The sequence below is a fragment of the Ahaetulla prasina genome, chromosome 6 (genome assembly GCF_028640845.1).
Source record: "Ahaetulla prasina isolate Xishuangbanna chromosome 6, ASM2864084v1, whole genome shotgun sequence".
NCBI classification, from domain to species: Eukaryota; Metazoa; Chordata; class Lepidosauria; order Squamata; family Colubridae; genus Ahaetulla; species Ahaetulla prasina.
Window position 1 is genome coordinate 65,470,282 of NC_080544.1, and position 24,850 is coordinate 65,495,131.

Consider the following 24,850-nt stretch of genomic DNA (forward strand, 5'->3'; position numbering starts at 1 on the left):
GTCAGGAAAGCAAAGTTGATAAGAACAAGCAAATATTTATAATATACAGATGTTTAAAATATCTTTCCTTGGTTTAGAACCTTTCAGCTGTATTACTGTATTTCTCAGAATTCATAACTGTCATGGAAAACTGCCACAGTAAATTATAGTACTTGTATATAAATGAATAAAACATATAATAAATGTTATAGGAAGAAAAATTGGAAGGAAAAAAGAGTAAACATTTAATCCCTACAAGATCTGTATAAAGATATAATTCCTTTAGATCTCTAGAGCTGGGAATCCTTGACTTCTCATCTTTTTTTTATTCTACTCCAATGCAATGTACTCATTTTTTCTTGTTCTAGCTATAGAACAATTGCTGCTAATCTGTATATCCAATAGGATAAAGTATTAAATTTCTAAGACTCACAAAAGAACCTATTCTTCAATCCATCTAGCAACATCTTCATAAACCCAATCATGGGACCATACTCTACACTCTTTCTTGTTCTGAATTATTTAAGTTAAGGTTAGCTCCCTGTCTCAGGGCTATCAAAATATTCTCTTTGAAAAAACTCAATTTCCTGATATTTTTATCAGAATAAAATTCCTATGAAGGACTTGACTAAAAAATAATAATTCTGAATGGTTTCATAGAAATACCAGAATGAGATACATTCTCTTTGTTGTTCTTTTTACCTTGCTTTGTTCCCAGAGTCCATTAAATCCTGAATGTCATTATATGAAGTAACCGCTAGTTTTGAGAGATCTTCAACATATGGTCCAAGGAGTGGGTGCTCTCTGACCCTCAGGTTTCCTTTATTCTTGGGATTGAGGAGGTCACGTACACGTTCACAGTATATTTCCATGTAGCTCACCTGTAGGACAAAATGAACTTATTCATTTAATAAATATAAGAGCAAGAGAAGCACAGAAGGACCCTAAATATCTTGTGGGCACTGACTGATATGACATCGTTAACCCAGAACAAAAATTCAGCCCTGATGATCTATAAGACTTGCAGGCAGGAGCTCTTGTTCATCCTATCTCCTGATTCTTGTCCTTTCTTTTCATCCCTGCCTCAGAATAAACCACCAAACCAATAAGTATTGTCTGTACAATTTCCTCCCAAGATCAGAAAAGCGTAAGTGAGTGTGTTTATTTCCCAATATGCTTAGTGATCTTATTTTATACTTTCAAAAATGGAAAAATATTAAAAGAGCTGAAAATTCTGATCCCATCCTCTAGTAATATCACTGAATGATTATTGTATCAATGATCCTCCTCCTCCTCCAACAACAACAACAAATAATAGTGGTAATAATAACAAAAACAACAATAATAATAATAAAAAAGACAAACTATTCAATAATTATTCTTGACCATAAAACAGTTGTCCACACATGTCAAACAAATCTGAGAATTTGGAAATACATTATTAGAGAGGTTTTTTTGGCAAACACATTTTTCTTCAACTTCATATATTTGTACAACCTCAGCATCATAAAGTTTCTTTTGTCGCTTAAAACTATGTATAAAAATGATACTGCGCATTGAAAAATAGCCGCCTGTACCTCCACTGAGTAGGACATATTGTCATTTGTTGTGTCATTGATTCGAGAGAAGAGATCCTCGCACAGCTGCGTAGTGTGAGAAAGACAAAAAAAAGTTACAATTCTGTAGCAATAGTACCATCTGCATCATTTAAATTTTCAAACTGTTTGTAAAAAGAAATATTTCCTCCAAATAATATTTGGGGAAAGGCTTCTTATTAATTGGAAAAAAGTGATCTGGATAAGATGTAAATTCCAACCAAATCTTGAATCAACCTTTTTAATAGAGATGTGTGATACTGCAGAAGGAACTATTCCTAGCAGCTACATCTTGCAACTCAAACATTTCTGTTGTTTTCTAAACTATACTTTTGTACAACACAAATTGTTGAACTCGTGTGCTAATAGTGGCCAATTGCAGCCAGTGATCTACTCAGAGGTCTTACTATGACAAAACTTTTAGTTGAGACCAAATAAATCAATTCTATACGTTTTACTGCTACTCTTACTAGAATTTCTGATAATCAGGGATAATTCCTTCTTTTCTTTCCATCAACTGTTGCTCAATCCTCTCATGCCACACCTTTCTGTTCTCTAAAGATGTCATGGGATTTTATGCTTCCATCCCCTTTCCTGATTGTTGCTTATTAACATAACTGCTTTACATGCTTCCCATCCCAAACATTATTTTCTTGAATTTGTGTCTTACTTTGACTATTTCCCATTGTCATGATTACCTGGGGAATTATGCCTTGTTGGTCCTTCTCTTGTTTACCCATCATTGTATATGACTTGCCAGCCCCAGTCTGGCCGTAGGCAAAAATGCAGACATTATAACCTTCAAAAGCATGCTGCAGCATCTCCTCTCCAATGTCCAGGTATACTTGTTTTTGTGAAGCATAGTTTATGTCTTCAGGCTGCTCAGAAAAAAGAAACAGAGATCACTGAGGAAGACTGACAAAGCAGCAGACAAAGGAAAGAGGAAAAAATATTTTCTCCCTCTGCACAATATAGTCATCTTGAAGCCTCCAGATGTTCTAGTCTAATCCTCATAAACCTTCATCATTTGCCATTCTGATTGGGATAGATGACTGTTGCTATCCAAACACTTGGAGGGCAATAATACCTCTCATTGATAGTGAAGTATATATTTTTACCAGTAGAAACTATTCCAAATTCATTAAATACCTGACTTGCAATCTTATGTTTAACAATGTTTAAAATGGCCCTGGGAAAAGTGTCTTACAAACTGTCCTCAAAAGACCATAGCACCAACTCTGCAGTCATGGGGCCACAATTCAGGTGCTTCCATGCCCGTTGACCACCTTGTGGTCACATGATCACAATAAGTTGCTTTCCCAGATGACAAGCAAAATCAATTAGGGAAGCTGGATTTGCTCAACAACCATGTGATTTGCTTAATGACTACAGTGGTTCATTTAACAACTATGGTAAAAATGGTCATAAAATTGGGTAAAATCACATGATGATTTGCTTAATGACCACATCACTTAGCGATCAAAATTCCAATCCCAATTGTGGTTGTAAGTCTAGGACTACTAGTACACATGTACATACATACATACAAACATACTTTTTTTCCTAATAATGCTTGCTTAAATCTTCAGGCTACAAGTAAGGAGCTTTGCTTCTGGAATGCTTTCTAGCCCTTGTACTAGCAATGCCACCATCTGTATATATGTATGCAATGTGAACACAATGCATATGTTCTTGGTCAATTAAAAGAAGTAAGTTTAAAATGGAACGATTGCTAACTTTTTAAGGTGCTGCTAACTGCTTCTCCTGCAGAGATATATTTTTCTAGTCAATATGAGTTCCCATGTTAACAGAATGACCCAACAAAGTCCAATCCGCATTTACATATTTTTTTCCAAGATTCAACCTTCCCTCCTTTGTGCCCTAGTATCTACTTACAGTTGTGTGAGACCAGTAGGAATAGTCAAAGCTGAAACTTTTGGGTGTCTCTTTGGGCTGCTTTGGATTAATGATAGCTAGGAAGAAGCAGAGTAGAAATATTACATGAGGAACTAGCAAACATAATTTGTTGATTCAATAAACAGAAATATCCAAATTCATAAAGTTTTCCAATAGATGAATTTGAAAAACACATAATACCTGTAACTCCTAGAAAGTTAACATTCCATGTGCCCTCGAGAACAATTGAGGTTCATCATGAAGAATCATTTAGTAAAATATGAACTGGCTAGGTGCATCATGACTTGGCATTGCAAAATCAAGTAACAAATATGCAAAGAAAACTTTTAAGTACAACATTTTTACATATCTACAAATTTCTGTAAGATAAATCTCTTCTCTCTTAGACAGACAAGTCAAAAAATTGTGCTTTAAGTTTCCTAACAAATGTCAGATATTGTATACATGAAGTAATGGGAGAAAAGGCAATAAGCGTTTACTTAAAAAATGCAAACTAAATACCTACAAATATTGTATTCTCAAACCTTTCCTTGAATATGTTTTTTCACCAAAGGAAAAATATAAGTAGCTGTCATTATAAATAGATTATTTCCCTGCAGACATACAAAAAATTTACTACAGTGAATAAATTTACACATATAATTTAAATAGCATATAGCCTAATATGAATCCTTATTATATCAAAAGTTAGGCACATATAAAAAATCAATAAGCAGAAATATGTAACTCTCTGGGTATAAATTGATTCTGTATAAGATCAAATAGATGAATATTGTTATGGTAACCATGCCAAATGAGGAAGGGTTTATCAGCTGCCAATATAAAACATTTATTTTAGATTGAAACATTTATAATTTTCAAGTAGCATATTCAACTTCAGGTGATCTTGTATATCTAACTGTTATTTGATTAATGATAATGAAAGGTCACAAGGTCACTTTTTAATTTGTTGATATATGTGGGATAATTTCTTCCTTATTTTTACTGAAAAAGTAATAAGAAAAAATAAGGTACTAGGTTCAGAAAAATGGAGACATAATGGTATTTAACTGGCTTTTGCAAAGCAGAGATCACAAGTAGTCAGGTATCCTATCCATTTTTTTATCATCTGCTGGAGTTTCTCATGATGTATATATCTGCAACTGTCTAACTATCTGTGAAATTTATTCCATAGAAGACAAAGGCAAGGTATAAGTGCCTTACTCCTTTAATAATTCCTCCCTTTTTTTTCTTGGAAAGCCCTTTATGTGAGGCTCCAACTTTCTCTAATGCCTTTTTTGATAACAGAAGTGGGGCTGAGGGGACCTATAGGCAGTTGAATTGCTAATGGAAGGGCTGCCAGCTTCCTACACCTATTTTGTATCATTTCAAAAAAATATTTCAGTTACTTACTTGAAATGAAGAATACTTAATAATTTTCTAACTTAAATTGATATTACCTGTTTGGCTGATGGGAAGAAAACAGCTTTCAAGTAAGAAAGAATGGAAGTACTTTTTAGATGTGTTGGTCTATTGCATCTACGATTAGGTAATACAAGAAAAGTGTAGAATTACCTACTGCAACTTTTTTGTAGGGATGTTCCTTATCTATGAGGTGCCTTTGTAATGTTACAAAAGATGCTAGGATACAACTCTCAGATCAGCCAAGTAAAAGAATAAAAATCTTGTATCAGCCCTATCAATGCCCCAATGACATGTGATCCTTTTAATTTACCTGAGAGAACATTTCACTTGAAAACATATGGAAAAGTAATGCCAAGACTTCTATATCAGGAGTCTAAGACAGAATTGAAGCTCTTGGGAACATGCAGCCCATGATGTTTTTTTGTGACTTTTGGAGAGTTGATTCTCAGTTACTCCTGGGAAAAACTGGGAATCAGATCTGACCATCATCACAGCAAAAGACAAATGGATAGTCAGCCTCCCACTCAAAGAGAAGGCGGTGTTAAGGGTAATCTGGGTTTACAACCAAGGTTGTGGGCTGTTGAGCAGAGTACCCTACGCACAGTGGTGGAATTCAAATAATTTAACAACCAGTTCTCTGCCATAATGATTTCTTCCAACAACCAGTTCACCAAACTGCTCAGAAAGTTAACAACCAGTTCTCCCGAAGTGGTGCGAACTGGCTGAATCCCACCACTGCCTACGCATGAAAATGACTGAGACTGGTTGTATACAATAACAGTCACTTGCAGACAAACTGGGGTTTGATATTCCTTTACTTTTAGGGAAAAGGCAAAGACATAGTCCAAAAACAATCCAGGTCATACACATATAAAGCCAGTCAGGGATATTACAAATATCAAGTCTTCTTACCAACGTAACTTGCACAACAAACAAGGTCTTCTTTCAGTTCGGCAAAACACAGTTCAATTCACAACAGTCAGTATCTTGAGGAATCAGTAACTAGCCATGATCAAGCAACGACCATAAAGCTCAAATATACAGTTGCAGCATATCATCAGGTTACAATGCTGTAGCGTTCCTGTAGATTCCCCACAAGCCAAAATTTAGTTTTCCTTTTATACATTGGCTACAGAGCTCAACCAATCAGGATGCTTGCATGATGCAGCACAGCCTTAAAGCAATATCATGCCTTTCTATAAACATACATAGTTAGTTTATATATTGCCTGGCCAACTAGTTAGGCAAATAACAATTTCCTGACAGGCGGCATCCAGCATTTTGTATGCTGCAGCCACAAAGAGGCGCAACAAATGAATCTTGAATTCATCATATTTAGGACCTGCTGTTGATACACTACAATCAGTGGATTTATTTCATAAAGTCGATGTAGTTCTTCAAATTCCTTATTAGACGTTCTTGAATTACTATGGGCTTGTTATTTTTTCCAATCTAGCCTGCCTGGGAGAAATCTATCAGTTCTTAGGGACATTTCTAAAAACAGGTGACAAAAACTAATGACACAGTTTCTTGATATTTTGAAATAAGGAATGATAAATTGGTTCTAAAATAAACCTAGATTCAGTAATGGCTAACCTTTTCGGCACCAAGTGCCAAAACTGGAGCGTGCACATGCTGGAGTGCTGGAACTCAGAAGAGAGCAGCTGTCTAGCACACATGCATACAACGGAACCAACTGGCAATAGCGGTGCGCATGCCTACAAAGAGGGCTCTCCATGCCACCTCTGGCACACATGCCATAGGTTTGCCATAATGGGTCTAGAACATAGACATGCATATCTACCACAATATTCCTTTTTGGATGAAAAAGCATTTTGCGAAGTTTAGCAAAACAGTAATAAGCAATAGTTCTTCATAAAGTAATATGCTCCAAATTTGGGATATATAATACTTAAGAAATTTACATCAAAAAATGTGGCTTTACTGAGATGGGTGGTCATCTTACAATGTTGGAAAAATCAACTTGATATACAGATATTGGTGACGACAGCTAAAAGGAGATAGGAAAAGGCAGATGCCAGAAAGGTTGGTGAGGGAGGAAAGTCCAGGCCAGCTGGGTATGTTGCACTTGGAGCAAGGACAGTAGCAGTTGTAGCAGCAGCCAATTTGACTATAAGTGTCAGGGCTGAAATTCACTTACCTTCCCTACTGGTTCGCCAATGTGCACATGCCATGCATGTGCCGTCGTCTGCGCATGCGCAAAGCCTTGTGCACATGCGCAGAGGCTTAAAATGTCACAAAAAACCATTAGACTATTGCTAACATAGTGTAAGCCGCCCTGAGTCTTCGGAGAAGGGCGGGATATAAATGCAAATTAAAAAAAAAAGAGCCTCCCACAGCCACTGCTACCGGTTTGCCAGATCCAGATAGAACCAGCTGGATTTTACCCCTGATAAGTGTGATATACCGGTATCTATCTAGCCTTCTCCCCTCCCCCTCATTTCTTCCAGTGTCTTTGTTTCAATAACCCCTTTAGCTGCTGCTTGCCACTCTTAATACGCATGGCTTTTTCCTATTCCCTATCCCAAAACATTTCTGAATGAAACCTGCGTGTTTCAGTTTGAATATTCATCAATGAAAAACAACTGCTCTGTGCAGAAAATGGTGTATGCACTACATGTTTTGCATATCCTAAAAAGCAAAACATAGAAGAAAATAAACTGAATGCTTAGTAAATAATTGAATACAGAGCAAGGGATAAGAAAAAATGTGTGACATCCCCTTACTTATTTAATGTATTTTTTAAGTCTATAAGAATATTTGTGGAAAGTGAATGAACTCCTGTAGAAAACATATTTAGGAAAAAAACAAAGACACTCCGCAAACTTTATTCCAAAAGACATGATTCCTCTTGACCCAAATTCTGCTTATGCCAACTCTGCATTATCAGTATAAATGTTAAAGGTAACTGCAGTCTATGGCAGAGTGTACTCTCACTGACACCCAAAATAAGGCTCCAGCCAACAGTTTCCATTTGTGCCTTATTTACATGCATAAGATTCCAGGTTCAATCTTTATATCTCCTATTAATATTCTTGAGATAGGGGAGTTGGGAATGCTAATTATGAATGGGTCAGTGCAACCATCTTAGCGCAGAAGTCTTAATTAGCCAATCTTCAGTTCTGATACTGTTTCTAGCAGTTTGATTTTAGAAGTAACGGTAATGAGGACTGAGAGGCATTCAAGCACTAAATGTTTGTCTCTTGGTGAACCATATGCACACTTTAGAATTCTGCACACATTTCTCCTCTGATGTCAAGAATGTTACTATGGCAATCTAAGAACTGACTTGGCTCTGTCAATCTCTCTTAATTGTTTACTGCATTTTAAACAGAAGAGGCACGAAACATAGAATAATGGCAAGCCTAAAAAAAGAAGCAAATCCATAATTTTATACATCATTTGGATGACCTTTCAGAATAAGATGGTGTGGAGTAAAGAATTACAATTTAATAGGAAGATGATGCATCATTCAAATTAGAAATTCTTTTCATTATGTAGAGTCTACTGCACCAATGACAGGTTCATTTTCAAAGAAAAAGAAAAGGACAAAGAGGCACACAGACATTCCCTCCTAAGTGATACAGAGGAAAGCATGTAAGGATAGCAACAATTAAGAGTAAAAAGGGCAGTGTTATTTTAAAATTCAGGACATATAGAAGCATGGTCAACTGGTTTATAAACAATCTAGCTCTAAAAAAGTAAATAGCACTTCCACATTCATGTCTACATTTGCCCAATAACATCTCCAGAGAGGGCTAGATAAATCTTTTTTCCCATCTTATCTATTTCTGTGCTAACAGAGACTTGACAAAACTAATTAGTTTATTTACCAATCAATCCAGAGCACACATACCCACAAAAAATAAATCTCTGGTGCAGAAACCACTATGAAACTGACACTTGGAAATAAAATGCAATTTTTTATGCATTTTACACAATTTTTTATTCATTTTATCTAGTTCTCACATATGAACTAGATAAATACAAACAAGCTAATAGTAACTGTGATCAGACTCTGTAACAAAGGTGGGTTTCAGCAGGTTCTGACCAGTTCTGGAGAACCGGTAGCAGAAATTTTGAATAGTTCAGAGAACCAGTAGTAAAAATTCTGACTGGCCCCACCCCCATCTATTCTCTGCCTCCCAAGTCCCAGCTGATCGGGAGGAAATGGGGATTTTGCAGTAACCTTCCCCTGGAGTGGGGAACACCCACCAAGCCACGCCCACAGAACCGTTAGTAAAAAAATCTGAAACCCACCACTGTTCTGTAATGTTATGTGGGAATGACCTTGAGAGATAAGGGGAAGAGATGCTGCCTAGCGAGGGATGGTAAAAGATTTGTACTTTCTGACTTGGAAGATTCTCTAAATGTAGCCTTACAATAAAGCAGAATTAGCTCATCTTGTCATGTTCCTGTCTGGTCTACTCAGGAAGCTGACAGATTCTTACAACGGTTGATGGAGTCCTACTTATTCACACTTGGAGTTATTTCCATACCTCCGAAAAGTTCACATTAGTAATAAAAATATTGTGCATAGTTATATGCTTCATGTCAGCCTGATCCAACCTTGTTCCTCTCCTGGTACTTGCTGGAAATTGAAGATGTCCGAAAAATAGAACTGAAGGCAGCAGCTTTCCCAACACATCCAAAATTCATTAGATTGCGGAAATCTCCAGTAATAAGGGATTTTCAATATTTTCCTAATTATAACTTGAAGTTATTGATGTATCTGTGACCAGTTTTATGGTGGTTTGAGGCAAATATATATGAGAATTCTGAGAAATAAAGCATAAACTTTATCTGAACTATGGTTTGAGACCAACATTGGGGTGAATTTATTTATTCAACTATTTTTCACCATCGCAAACAAAGATATCAGAGAGAGACATACATATACACACAAAATATGACTATTTGGCAAACCATATCACCACTGATATACATTCTTATCAATCTGAAGGGTAAGAAACAAAATTTTCCATCCGGGGAAGAGCCAAAAGTACAAGTGAATTTTAAAAGGTAGCTAATTGCTTTGTTTTGTCTTCAACCAAATCAGAAACTCCAGAAGCAATGACAAGATCCTTGAATCAACATTCAATTGTTTAAAAATTTTGATAGAATTAAATGTTTGAAAAAATGCTTATTTAAACAAGATATCCAAGGTGAAAAAAGAAAATATTCCTTGTATCTTTTAAAACCCTTTTATAACTTTAAAAACGGATCAAAAGAAACAACTGCTGACATTGTTCACACAAAGCAATTATCTTGTTTTTCTGCTGCTGGAGGCAAAAAAAATCCCAAAACTCACAGAACTTTTGCTTTTGGCCACCCTTGAAGAAATGAGTTTTTCTTTCTTCCCCTACATCAGAAAAAGCAGGCAAGAGCTTTCCTGCACATTTGCTCAACCAACTCTCCTTCCTTCCTTCCTTCCTTCCTTCCTTCCTTCCTTCCTTCCTTCCTTCCTTCCTTCCTTCCTTCCTTCTTTCCTTCCTTCCTTCTTTCCTTCCCTCCCTCCCTCCCTCCCTGCCCCCTCAGGTTTGCTATTTGTCATTATTCAATTTATTTTATATCTGCCTGGTGTAAAATGGCCTCTCTCACGTATGGTGCAGTGCTGGAGAATTAACTGTGTTTATAACAATACATTCGTAAAGGCCAGAGGGAATGAACCAAATAAAACAGCCCGGTGTCCTGAATTAATGATAAGCCTTTCTGAAAAACCAGCAGTTGCTAAGGAAACTGCCAAGGGGAATCAAAATGGTGAGCATGGCCACCAAAGCAAAGGTACTGCAAAGGTCCTGTTCTTAAAAATTTATGGAGCTATCAAATTATTCCTAGATTTTTTTAAAAAAAACCTTTGTTGAGCATCCACATGCATGAGGCCTCCCATGTCATGAACCCATAAATATTTTGTTGGAACATTTGCTTTAATAGGCAAAATTTAGAATCTAAAAGGAATACAACCTTATCCTAATGCATAGGTATCAAACTCGCCACGTCACATTGCCATCATTATGATGTTTTTCCCCTTCGCGGAGCTGAGGTGGCCTGTGTATGACGCATCCAGCATGCAGGCCGCCAGTTTGATACCCCTGTGACCTAGTGCTTAAAAGCTCCCTGATACCTATTTTAATAGTTGAATGCCAGTCTCTGCAAAGACAAAGGATATGGGGAGATTTTTGGACTCCTAAAACAGATCTTAAGAATTTATTTTGAAAAAAAAAGTTGAAATCATATGAAAGAAAATGACTCCATGGCCTTATGTAATCCTTGGTTGTACCAATATTTAAAAAGTGTTGACCTTTAAATACCTAGTGAAAGTTTCAAGGATAAAATCTGACATGTTTTACTGTGCTTTTGTGATTAATGGTGCAGGCTCATAAGGCAAGTAACCACTTTGGTTGGGGGAAAGATTTTCCTTTCTCTAATCCCCAAGAGCCCTCTTCTTCACCACCTTTCAGTTTTTCCTCATCAAGCTTACTTTCCTCTGATACTCAGGGTTGGAGGTAGAGCAGCAGCTCTTAATGGAAATTTGGGAACTTTATAAAATACAAATTCTCATAGCAAGGTTCCAAAGAACACAGATAAACCTCACTAACAAGTAGATAGTCTCTAGTCTACCTCCAGGTCAAGGTAGAAGCAAGGGATCAGGCCACTCCTTTAATTTTTCTAAAAAAATTAATGACCAGCGCAAAAACGTTACAAAATCATTTCAGTCACATGGGTGCCACAAATTACGACCATCATGACATACGACAGAAATTCTAGACTCCCTTATGGTTGTAAGTCAAGGACTACTGGCATTGAACAGCTGATATACAGATACTCCTCAGTGTATGACCATAACTAGGACCACAATTACAGTTATAAGCAGGGGTAAAATCTAAACATTTTCCCTACCGGTTCTGTGGGCATGGCTTAATTGATGGGTGTGGCTTGGTGGTCAGATGGCTTGGTGGGCGTGGCCAATAACAATAAATAATAAAAATAATAAACAAAGTATAAAAAAAAACAATAAGAGGTACCAAAAACCAACTTTCACACTTTACACACAACACAACACAACACAACTGACTCACACACAATGTAAAAGCAGCTGCACTTCACACTTCACACAGCCACAAAAAGCTCAAAAACCAACTTTCCCACTTTACAGACACCACTAACACACACACACACACATACACACACAAACACACACACACACAATATGCCACATACAGCTTTCTGAGATTTTGTGTGTTTGTGTAGGTAGAGTGAAACACTACAGAAACACACCAAATCTCAGAAAGCTGCACAAATATTTTATTTTATTTTATTATTTTATTTTATTTTATTTTATTTTATTGTGGACTTCAAATCCCAGAGTTCCTAACCCAGCAAAGCCAGCCAGTTGATCACCGAGGAAATAGATTAGCTGAGCGATTGATTCTGTCTGGCTGAAACTGAAACTGCTTTTGGGCTGGAAAGAGAGCCATGCGTTCATCAGTAATCAGGTAAGTGCCTTAGAATCTCTACTCTTACTTGTAGAAAACATGTTTTCTACAAGTAAGAGTACAAGCAAGGTTCTGCTGTTTTTACTTTTAAAGGCCTGTTTCAGCTGCAGCAAAACCAGCTTTTAGAAGTAAAAAAAAAAACACCTCTGCAGATGGTGGGGCTCAGCAGAGGCAGGGGGGTGGGGCCAGGGATTTTTGCTCCGAACCAGCAGCCGCCATCGCTACCAGATCGCGCGATCCCGTCCGATCCGGGAGCATTTCACCCCTGGTTATAAGTCACACCAGTAATTAAGCAAGTCACCACTTGACTACACCCAAGCTGACTACCCTTTTTGTTATGTAAATGTGAATGGTTGTAAAGCAAATACAACTCACCGACCCGTGCGCTCCCACAGAGAGGGACTCCTCAGGGTGCCGTCAGCTAGGCAGTGCCGTCTGGCGACACCCAGGGGAAGGGCCTTCTCTGTGGGGGCTCCCACCCTCTGGAACGAACTCCCCCCAGGACTTCGTCAACTTCCGGACCTCCGAACCTTTCGTCGCGAGCTTAAAACGCACTTATTCATCTGCGCGGGACTGGATTAGATTTTAAAGTTATTGGTTTTAAGGGTTTTTTATTATTTATATTGTTTTTTAAATTCGGCAATAGAATAAGTTTTTTAATTGTTGTTTTTTAATTTGTATTTATATGTATTTTAACTGCCTGTGAACCGCCCTGAGTCCTTAGGGAGATAGGGCGGTATATAAATTTGAAAAATAAAATAAATAAATAAATAATAAATAAACTGTCATTAAGTGAACACAGCAATCATTAAGTCAATCCACTGACTGCAATGGACATTATTTGCTGGATACTGAATGAATGAATATGAATGAATGAATGAATGAATGAATATGAATGAATATTTTAATTTGTATACCGCCCTTCTCCCGAAGGACTCAGGCGGTGAACAGGCAGATAAAATACAGATACACACAATAGTTAAAAACATCCCTTAAAAAACTAATTTAAATTTGCCCAAATGTTAAAATAACATACTCCCGCATAAAATTATAAAACTTTAAAAACCCATAAATTCAATTAAAATTTAGAGATAAAAATCAGGCTAGTCCAGGCTAGTTTACTGGAAGTAAACACCTGTTTCTGGCAAAAGAAAGCCATAAACCATGACCACATGATGCTACAGTCATAAATGTGGGCCAGTTCCCAAGCACCGAAAATGAAATCACATGACTGCGGGAGGGGCTCACTAAGTGACCACTTGTAAATCAAGATTACTGCAGTGATTCATTTCTTTTCTTTTATTTGAATATCTCTAAAGAAGCTCTTCTTGCTATTCATAGCATCCTTCATAAACCAAGCTCATTCTGAACCACAGCTTTCCTAACATCTTTCCTGCAATTTTAGGCTCCTGTCCTTTGGTTTTCAATCTTCACAAAGCATTTTGAATAGCCATATTTCTTCTGCTGAACTCTTTTTTTTTCTTACTGGAATTACTTACTATTGAATTTTTTCCCTTTTTTTCAGAACTTCCAACCATCTGAGTTTTTTCCCCACATATTCCTATGGAATTCTATTTATCATTGCTCAGGGTTTTTTAAAATTCTGATTTTCTGAATTTAGCCATTATTTGTCTTAAAACCAAGACCTTCAAGAACACTTCCTTCGATTTTTCTGCTACTTCCACCAACTAATTTTCCTTACAAGTTACTACTAAGTTAGGGGTAGCTGATCATTTTGTCCTTTCCTCCAACTTCTGAAAAAAAAGTTAGGAATTTTCTGGAAGGGTCATATTTGGCAGAGTTTGCCTCCAACAGATGTTGGGATTTCATATAGGTATTAAACAGAATAGGACATAGAGCCCTAGGATACCCCTCGTGTGAAAGGCCATGGAGGCATTCTGTCCCCTGAGTCAACACTGAGTTCAACCAATCGCTGAGGAACGATGTGAACCATTAGAGCAAGTGGCTCTTACTCCTAACCCCCACAACCAGTTTAGAAGGGTATTATAGTTGACAACATCAAAAGCTGCTGAGAGATCATCAACCATCAAGAAGGTGATCAACGAAAGTAATCAACAATCAGATCTAGCACTGTTTCCATACTATACCCAGCCAGTCTGAAACCAGACTGAAACTGGTTCATATAATACATTTCTTCTGAGATCCTCTGTAGTTGTTGTCCAACCACTGTTTCATAATTTCCCCCAAAATGGAAAGATTGGAAGCTGGCTGACAATTATCCAACACAGAAGGATTCAAAGATGACCTCTTGAGGAGGAATCATACCATCTTCTGGACTGCCTTAATAATCCATAAGGGACCAGGATCTAACAAAAAGGTGCCAAACTAACAAACATAAGGATCTTGACAACTTCCATGGGTGTTTCAGAATCAAGCTCATATAATATAACAAGACTGGGCCCTGGACAATTCATTTCAACTTGTCCAGTCAGAGTTCAACACATTTGAGTGACTCTGTCTGCCAGACAGCATTCATATTCCTCACTATTGCCCTGTAGATGATCCTGTGCTTAATCCCACTAGTAAGGAATGGCTATCAGCTGACACAATAAGGTGGAGAAATAGCAAAATCTCACTAGCCTTATTGCAATGACATAAGCCCAGATGTTACTTACCGTATATACTCGAGTATAAGCCGAGTTTTTCAGCACGTTTTTTGTGCTGAAAAACGTCCCCTCGGCTTATACTCGGGTCTATACGGCTTATACTCGAGGTTTTTTTTTTTTTTAAAGCCCCTCGGCTTATACTCGAGTATATACGGCTTATACTCGAGTTTTTTCTTTTTCACATTTTGCGGACGGAAGCCCTGCGGTGCAGTGAGAGGCGGGCGGGGAGCCGCCAGCCTTCTCAGCTGAGGGAGGAGGGTTTCCCCAACCGTAGGTGCCTCATTTCCACCTCGGCATACTCGAGTATATACGGCTTATACTCGAGTTTTTTCTTTTTCACATTTTGCGGACGGAAGCCCTGCGGTGCAGTGAGAGGCGGGCGGGGAGCCGCCAGCCTTCTCAGCTGAGGGAGGGAGGGTTTCCCCAACCGGTAGGTGCCTCATTTCCCACCCTCGGCTTATACTCGAGTCCCCAGTTTACCCCAGTTTTTGGGGTAAAATTGGGGACCTCGGCTTATACTCGGATCGGCTTATATTCGAGTATATACGGTATTGATGTTCAATCAGATTTACTCTTGTCTTTCTCCAAGAGTACTACAGTCATTGCTTCTAGTATTTCATCTCCCAGAGATCTTTGGAAAACCAAAAGCACCCCAAATCAGCATACAGACAGCATTGGATCTTTGATCATTTGACAGGTTCCTGGTTGCCATGAAGGTCATGAACTCACGAGCCACCATAGATTCAACATTGTCAGGCAAGTTACAGTCACCAAGGATCATAATCTTTGGGATCTCCACCACTAAACTGGCAATGGAAAACAAAAGCAGAGATTATGTTTGGCAACAGGGAAAGTGTATACCAGCAATAATCCCAACAGTTTCTAAAGGCTCAATTTAAGCTAGAGGGTCTCATAGCCAGTTATCTGCAGGCAAAGTTAAGGCTGTAGATAAAAATTCTGCTACTGCCTTTGAAATTGGTTGTATTGTAAGACTACTTCAATCTCCATGAATAGAGTATCAGGCTCAAAGGGGATATATTAACTTTGAACACCAAAGAGAGTATAGTGGGCACTTCAGAAGGAGCTGAACCTCTGTTTGAGTAAATACATACTTGTCCTTCATATAGAAGTTTGGCATATTGACCAGCTGTCACTTTATAAGTGGCAGGAAGAACATTGACAGTATATTAACTAAGGAGAAGACTTGTGGGACACACAGTATGTGGGACACACAGAATCTTATAGAAGCCATTTGGAAATATCCAAGGGCAAAGATCAATTAATCTGTAGGGGAAATGGGAAAATTTGTCTCTACCTATCTGAATGTTTAAATCCCATACCAATCCTATACTCTCTGCTTAAGTTTTACCAAGGCTTGCATAGGCCCAAAGCAAATAGGGTTGTTATTAATAACAACATTCCATTCTGTCTCAGATCCAGAGTGATCATTTCTAGATGGAACATTTCTAATATATAGATAATTTTTGATTCAGTGTTTGAGGAACAGCATATTTACTTAATTGTTTATTTCCTGATTTTACTACCAGCTTTTGTATTTTCTGTGCTTCCATATCCCCACTGCAAGATAGATATACCCTTCATTCTCCCTAAAAAATAGGATTATTTTCCAATTTCCTAATATTGCTTATTTGTTTATTTTAACAATATAAAAACTGCATACATTCTAATGATACTGCATACATTCTAATGATACCCATGTCTACAAATTTAAAATAGTAAACAAAAATGGTGGTAACTTCCATAGCAAAAGCACACTATTGCATAAACACTTTCAATAGTCCTCTCTAGTTAATATTAGGCACAGCCTAATACTGAGTAATCATATTTCTTTATAAATCTTTGCATAGGGTTGCCAGGCCACAATCTAGAGACTTCTATTGTCCCTTCAAAACTGCTAGATAAGCAGACAAATGAATCCAGAATTTCTTCAATTGTTTATTTCCCTGCTTTCTATCAGCCTCCACTCCTATCTGTTATACAATACGCCTAAAAGTCCAGTCCCTACAGCAGAAGGGAGAAGAGAAAGGGAAAGAAGAAGAGAAACCAAAGCTTGTGACTGAAACTTGGCCATAAAACCTTGATGTTCAATCAAAAGAAACCATCATGGGCATAAAAAGGATTTAGGAGTATACCATTATAACAGCTGGCACTTTATGACAGAAAGGAAAATAGCATTGGGAATAGCCTGACATTTGAATAAAGGAGTAATGGCAGAATCAGAAGCTCAGCAAACACTATGACCCACAGTCACCTACTAAGAAACAGGGATCCAGAATTTTTTAAAAATGAAAGAATTTTGAAAGTTATCTGGAAACTGGGCTATAGTAGATTCCCCAAATAGCAGTCTTTCTTATATGAAGTCTGGGCACTGTAAGGGTGAAAACGTAAGCAATCTGCTTCTTAGTGTCTTTTTACTCCTTTTACTTCAAATTTAATAAAATACATTAAAATAACCGAGCAGCTGAAATTCAGCTAGGCAAGGAGAAAATACTTTTTTACCAAGACAAAGTACCTTAGTCACTTATTATGTACGTGTGGAGTTGTGACTAGGAGCAGTTTATGATGCAGCCTGCTGGCAGATTAATCATACACAGCTTTGCGTTTGCAGTGTTGACATTCCCTAGTCTTGCCTCCACCAATGCAAGGATGTACTTCTTCCTGTATCCATCTTTTTCTTCCAATTATACTCCACAGCCACGGGGGATGATTCCTGTTCAATAACTGCCAGTTCTAAACTACCATATATAAGTATATATAATGAAAAAGGGCCTTTGTTAGGCCAAAATTGAAACACTGCAGAGTTGTTTTTTAAGATGGCCCATTCATGGATACAAGACAAAGTTTAAATACCATGTTTCCCCAAAAATATGCGCTTGGCCTTATTGCCATGCGCTCAAAAGCCCAATTGGGCTTATTATCAGGGGATGTCTTATTTTGGGGAAAACAGGATACTTAGCTCCTCAAGGACCCTAGTAAATCGTATCTGTTTTCAATAGTAGATTTGGAATAGCAGCCCAATAGCCTGGTTGTCTACACAACACATACTTCATCGTTCCATAAATACCTCCCCCACAAAGTGGGGGGGGGGATTGTCTCTGTTCTCAGATGAGCCAGCTCATGTTTCCTTGCTGTTTCTCCTCTACCTAAGATTTAAGCAGACAGAACCGCAAGCCTGTTAAACTACAAAAAGGAAGGGATTTCATATCCAGCAGGAAGGATTAACGACTATTTTCCTCTGCTCTAGATGCCTTTATCCTGCAGGGGGGGGAAAGGTTTTGCAGTCAGCAGTCTGTGGGGTTAACATACAGATGCCAGGAACAACACTTAGATTGTCTTAAAAATGGATTATTTTAAGACGTTTATTGAGAAATCAAGAACCCCACAACTCTTCTGTCTTGTCTACTTCTTCTATGTCTGGTGGGGAGCAGAAGAATTTTTGGGGAAACAAGTATTATCGCCAAAGAACTAAATGCTCTCCAGAGTTAAGCTTGTTACATTTATTTAGAGGACCAGATAATGAGCTTTACAATCAGGAACTGATTATTTAATTACAGCAGTCAAATTAATAATTGTGCAGCCTTGGAAAACTCTACATAATGTTAACAATTGAGTTATGGATTAATAAGGCCTCTTTAATTGTCATATTAGAAAAAAATAATAAAGTTAAAATAACAACACTTCAGAAGCAGGAACCACAATTATATCAAATTTGGATGGATTTTATGGTTTACCTTAATAGCGATTATTTAGTGTCAATATTAATGCCAATGCTGATGTTTAATTAACTGATTAATGTAGAGGCTGGGGAAAAACTCTAAATGACCTTGCAACGTTATGGTTGCCAAATGGAAAATGTCCAGCTCAAAGGAGAATGGTTCATTTTCTTTTTTTTTTTTTTTTTTTAAATTATTTTTTTTTGCAACAAACAAACAAAAAGAAAATACATTATTACACCCTTGTGCTATACATAAAAGGAAGATTTGGGTCTTCGGATATATCCTCATGATTGCCAAAATCCACGTTCTCGAGGTACAGGTACTGAAGCGTCCAATGTTCCAAGCGCAAAGTCCACAAATGGTTTCCAAGTCTTCCAGAAAATATCTTCTTTATACACACCACTTCTAATTTTAATATCACATGTCATTTTATCATTTAAAGCTAATTTCCACATTTCAGAATTCCACTCTTCTATTCTAAAAATCACATCTAGTTTCCAATATCTAGCTATTATAATTCTACCTATTATAATCATAATTCTAATCAATTCTTTTTCATATTTTGTTAATTCTATTTCCTTAATTACCAACAATAATATAGTTTCCACTCTCAATGTTATTACTTTCCCCATCATTTCAAATATCATTTTCTCCAATTGTTGCCAAAACTTTTTAACCTTATCACAATTATACCACATATGTTCATAAGTCCCCAATTCCAACTCGCATCTCCAACATTTTTTACTAGTTTTTTTATCCATTTGTGACAATCTTACTGGAGTCAAATACCATTTCCAAACAACTTTATAATTGTGCTCTTTAATCCTTATAGATAAAGTTCTCATAATTCTACTCTTCCAATTCACATTCCAATCTGGTTCTGGTATTTCAATATTAAGATCTTTGGAGAATGGTTCATTTTCAACAACTTCACAATGACTGTCCAGGAAATAGGAGTTTTTACCCCCATGATATTGACCTCACCCCATTCCTAAGAGACGTAAGGGGCGTGCATAAGAGCACAAGAGTGCCTACCATTCCTGTCCTATTGTTTCCTTTCGTTATATCCAATTAACATAGTTAATTCATACTCATGCTTATATATATATATAATATATTGTATAGTTATTTCATGCTTATGCTTAAATATACGGTGTGACAAAATAAATAAATAATAAAATTATGGCAGTGGCACTCAGAGCCCTCTCTGCTGGCATGCGCACTGTCGCCTCAGGTCAGATCTCCATGGCGTTTCTTTTGTGAGCTTCTGTTTCCCTGCAATCGATGAAACAGAAGCTCACGAAAGAAAAAGATCTTACCTCTTGCCATGATGCCGGTGTTGGGATGCCTCCCACTGGCCAGCTGGTCTTTGGGTCTCTGTTGTACATGCGTGCATGTCCGTGCATGCATGCGCACGTGTGCAACTTTCAGTTTGGGCATGTGCACGGAGAGTTTGGGCACTCGGTGTCTAAAAGGTTCGCCATCACTGTTCTACCCCATCTCTCTCTTCAAATATTGCAGAGTAAACTTGATCATTCTTTTCTACTTAGAAAATACAATCATTCAAAATTATGCCTGAGCACTGTATAATGTTACAGTTAGAACTGTCTCTACATGAAGCTGAAAAAGGCTTCAGCTTCCTATTTGATCCAACTTCCTGCCATTATTAGGAAATGGTATCATGGAAACAACCATATCAAAATAGTTACATATTTTCCCCACATGACAATGCTTGGTAAAGCAATGCTTAGCTTTATAAAAGATGGAATTATTCTACTATCTGTATAGTAAATTACAAAACCTCTTTGATTAAGCTCTTTCACATTCCCTCTTGATTAATATTAGATTGATATTGATTAATATCAATCACAAACGGAAGAAAAGAGGCTCAAATGCAATTTGAAGTATCTAATAGAAAATGACGGAGAAGTTACTCACTTGTAGTGTTTCCTGTCATTTGTATGATGCATTTGGAATCCTTGCCCATTTCTCGGGAATTGAAAGGACGCACCCGCACTGCCACTTTTACTGAGGCTCCTGCCATCCTGGTGAGCTGCAGATTTTTATCCTCTTGCTAGGATTTTACTCCTTAAAATGTCCTAGGAAGGAATTAAAAAGGTGTTAAGAAAAAATGTCTCTTGAAGCTCAACCTGTCCTCAAACATGATGATTTATTGTATTGTTCAGATTGTTCTTATGATTGTTTTATCTTTCTTATTGTGGATTGGAATGTAAGCTATTCAAACTTCTTCTTGATTAAAGCAAAATACAAGCCTATTAAGTGTGGTGGGAAACTCATCCCAATAAAGCCAACCGAAGAGAATTCCAAACAATGAGTAATTCCAAAAGATTGCAACAAGTCATTGGTACTTATAGAAATAAAGATAATTATATGAAAATTTTATCCAGGTAGGCATCCATAAGGGGCCGCCCATTCAAAAGAAAGATTATATTTCTACTACTTTTAAAAATGACCACCAGTTAACTTTATTTTTTTTAATTCCCTCTTTCAAATTAATGTTGCATAATCAGGAGGTAAAGGATTAATTTACACAGCGCATTAACCCATAATATGGTTTGTATAATTTTGGTTAAGCGTGTTTATTTTTATTTATTTGTATCCCAACTTTATTATTTTTACGAACAACTCAAGTTGGTAAACATATGAATTGAATAGAATAATAGAGTTGGAAGGGACCTTGCAGGTCTTCTAGTCCACTCCCCTGCTTAGGCAAGAAACCCTACATCACTTCACACAAATGATTATCCAATATCTTCTTTAAAACTTCCAGTGTTGGAGCAGTCACAACTTCTGGAGGCAAGTTATTCCACTGATCAATTTTTCTAACTGTTAGAAAATTTCTCCTTAGTTCTAGATTGGTTCTCTCCTTTTTAGTTTCCACCCATTTGTCTTTCCGTCAGGTGCTTTGGAGAATAGCTTGATATATCCAACATACCTTCCTCCTCCTATTTTACCCACAACAACAATCTGGGCAGAGAGAGACTGACTGGCCCAAAGACACCCAGTGTTGCATGAATACAGCCAATGGTGGTTTACTCAATAAACTATGGTCAATACCCTCATTAAAATTTAAAACTTTAGTGAAATCATTAACAATATATATATATATTTGCCTGCCAATTAGTAATAAATTGTCTTCAAATATCTGCCTATTCAAAACTTCCTGAAATGTTTCCAGAATCTCTGCAAAACTACCAGTGCTACTGTATGTGTGGGAGGTCCCCCTTTGTGTTCTCATATATTAAATATATGAAAGATTCATATATTTATGCCTTCCCTAGTGCCTTCCAAAGGTGTGAGTGCAGTTGCTAGGATTGTTAACCAATCTGACCCTTTTCTAACCCTTTTTGGTTGGAATTCTGAGTTGCAGTCTCAATATAGGTGGAGAACATTAGAATTTCCTAAAGTATGAGAACTAATGAAATCTATTACCAATGCACTTTGTAATGTAGGATACATTACATTACATTCTGGCAGTCGAAAAGCAAAATGTCCATAACAAAACTGATGAATCATATTGCAGCATGTTACTTTAGTAGGGAATATTTAATAAGAGCCTCTGTGGTACTAGTTACCTTGCAATGCCCTCATGACCCAGCTTTCTAGAGAGAACCTCCATATTTTTTGACTAGCCATGGACCAGCAACTGGCCAGAGAGTGAATGGGGAGGGACGGGGGGGGGGGGAGAGAACAACAATAAATGACAGGCTGAACAGCTTTAGGGGCTCCAAAAAAGTTGGTCTGACAGCTGCTTGAACAAAGCACAAAGGTTGTTGACAAAGACATCATTGGAAAACAGCAGCAATTGCTTTACGTCTTCTGAAGCTATGCAAACAAGAAGGCAAAAAGTGTTTCTGTCATGTATTTTTCTTTTGAGGAACAGAGTCTATGTGGATATTCTCTTTCTATAAGGAACAATAACCAATTCTGCCCATCTTTCTGATAATTATTTAGTTTTTAAAAATGCAAACTTGAATTCTCCCTAATGTTGGGCAGGGAGATGTCATAACATTCCAGAATTATATAAGACTGCTCAAAAGGAAGACCAGAACATTCAAACGTCTTTTTTTTCCCCTCTTATATTTTTGATGCCTTTTACAAAAAGCTGGCATAAAATCAAAGAAAGCCTACCTTCCCTGCATATCTGAATAACTGAGCTAAGCCTCCAAGGCCCACCTCCAGACTTGTTTTCAATATGAATAATTAAGTGAGCTAAGTGAAGCACTCAGTTTAGCCACATCCAGCATCTTCTGTGGAAGCTAGGAAGTTTAAGAGGAGAAAAAGGAAGACTCCATAGGGAACAGCCAAGTTATCTGTGCCACAGAATCAATGGCTGCTTCCAGGCAGACCTTATAATATTAATGGACCATTACCAGATACTGTCATCATCCTTTAGTCACTAGGCACATTGTATCATCTTTTCAACCATTTTTTTTCTTAGGAAGATTAATATGTTTAGTCATGAGGACTGAGAACATAAGTGCAGGTCTCGGAAGATTCAGGAATCCACAGCACTTCATTTCCATTATTTTGGAAGGATGAGTTGTTGTTTTTTACTCCTGTCCATTCACCATCCCTTCCTGAACACCCATTTGGGTCAATGCTTTTTAGAACATTAATATCTATATTTCAGATTCTTCACATACGGAAACTTCATTTGAAACTATGGTAGTCAGGGTGGATAAAAATCGATGATTTTTTTTAAAAAAAATTAAAAAATTGGATTTTTTAAAATTTAAATCGGATTTTTTTATTTTTATCAAATTTATTTTAATAAAATGCTTTTGGAGTAAAAATCTATCTAAAGATAGTTTACTATTTAAGATACATTAATAATTTAGTTTATTCAGCATGAAATGGAGCTTAGTTATGTAGCATGAGGCTGTACATTCTACAATATTTACATTTTTTGTAAACTCATTCAATGAATCCAAGCTCTGCAAGCTGAGATAACATGCACTGCATTGATGCATTCACACAATTTCACAGTAACCATGAGATAAATCATAAAACAAAGTTCAGGAATATTCCTTTATCCCATTGTTTTGCAAATCTATGTACACTACAAACTGTATAATTGTTTGAAGAGAAATGCATCTGTACCGCCAGGCTCTAAGTGTGAGGAGGAAGGGCAAGCAGTAAAAATGGAAGTGAAACCTTTTAAGCAGCTTATAAATATAATATTAAATTTCAGATCCATCATGGCAGCTCCTGTTAGCTGGTATCCACTTACCTGCTGCCTGCCACGTCCCTTACCTTGTTATGTCACTGCCGCATCACCAGACATCCCATTAAAGTGAATGGGACTGTTGGTGAGTCAACAGCAGGTCAGAGAAGCCGCTGCGGGACAGAGATGACAGTTGCTCTTTAAAAAACATGATTTAAATCAAGCCTTTTTACTGGTGATTTAAATCACGATTTAAATTGGGATTTAAATCAAATCCACCCTGATGGTAGTTCTGTATAGTTCCTTACAACTTCTTACTTTTTAAATCACAGTGCAAGAAGAATTTCCTCTGTGTATACATATCTGCAAATGAGCATTATTTATAAAGCATTATAAATTGGCAACCTGACATTTATTTGTGCATTAATGCCCCATAGTTGTAATCATAGTTGTAATCATAAATCCGGTGCTTACCAATTTCATTGTGAACAGTAGCAATTTTCATTGTTTTAAAAAATTGTACTTTGGTATTAAAGTAGACAACTCAGCAAGGTGAAAACCCTATATATTTCTAGCATTTCTAGCACTCTCGAATATAAAATATTTTTTTTCACAAGAACACTTGCATACATGCTTAAAATTATTACTGTGATCTGAACAGAGTGTGAAAATAATCTGAATATAGATACCCATACTATGAAATTCCCACTGGTTGATGGATTAATGTGCTTAACAGAAACTGCGTGGAACTTGTATTGCTATTCAGCATTCAGCCAAATTAGGACAAGAAAGAATGTAGGTAATATAAAATAACATTACAGTCAAGACACAGCTGTCATGCTTCTCCTGGCTGTCAAGGCAAAGCATTGCAATAATATATTACCTA

The 24,850-nt window shown here is 37.1% G+C and overlaps 1 protein-coding gene across 1 annotated transcript in view; it reads right to left on the minus strand.

Annotated features, from left to right (window-relative positions):
- The window catches only part of KIF1A (kinesin family member 1A), a 109,367-nt gene that overhangs the window by 73,181 nt on the left and 11,336 nt on the right, over positions 1-24,850 (minus strand). The window contains exons 2-6 of the mRNA XM_058187548.1: positions 20,715-20,875; positions 3,471-3,547; positions 2,273-2,452; positions 1,557-1,622; positions 682-860 (exon numbers count right to left, since the gene is read on the minus strand). Of these exons, the coding sequence (XP_058043531.1) occupies positions 682-860; positions 1,557-1,622; positions 2,273-2,452; positions 3,471-3,547; positions 20,715-20,820 (608 nt within the window). The 5' untranslated portion in view covers positions 20,821-20,875. The remainder of the gene's footprint in view (positions 1-681; positions 861-1,556; positions 1,623-2,272; positions 2,453-3,470; positions 3,548-20,714; positions 20,876-24,850) is intronic.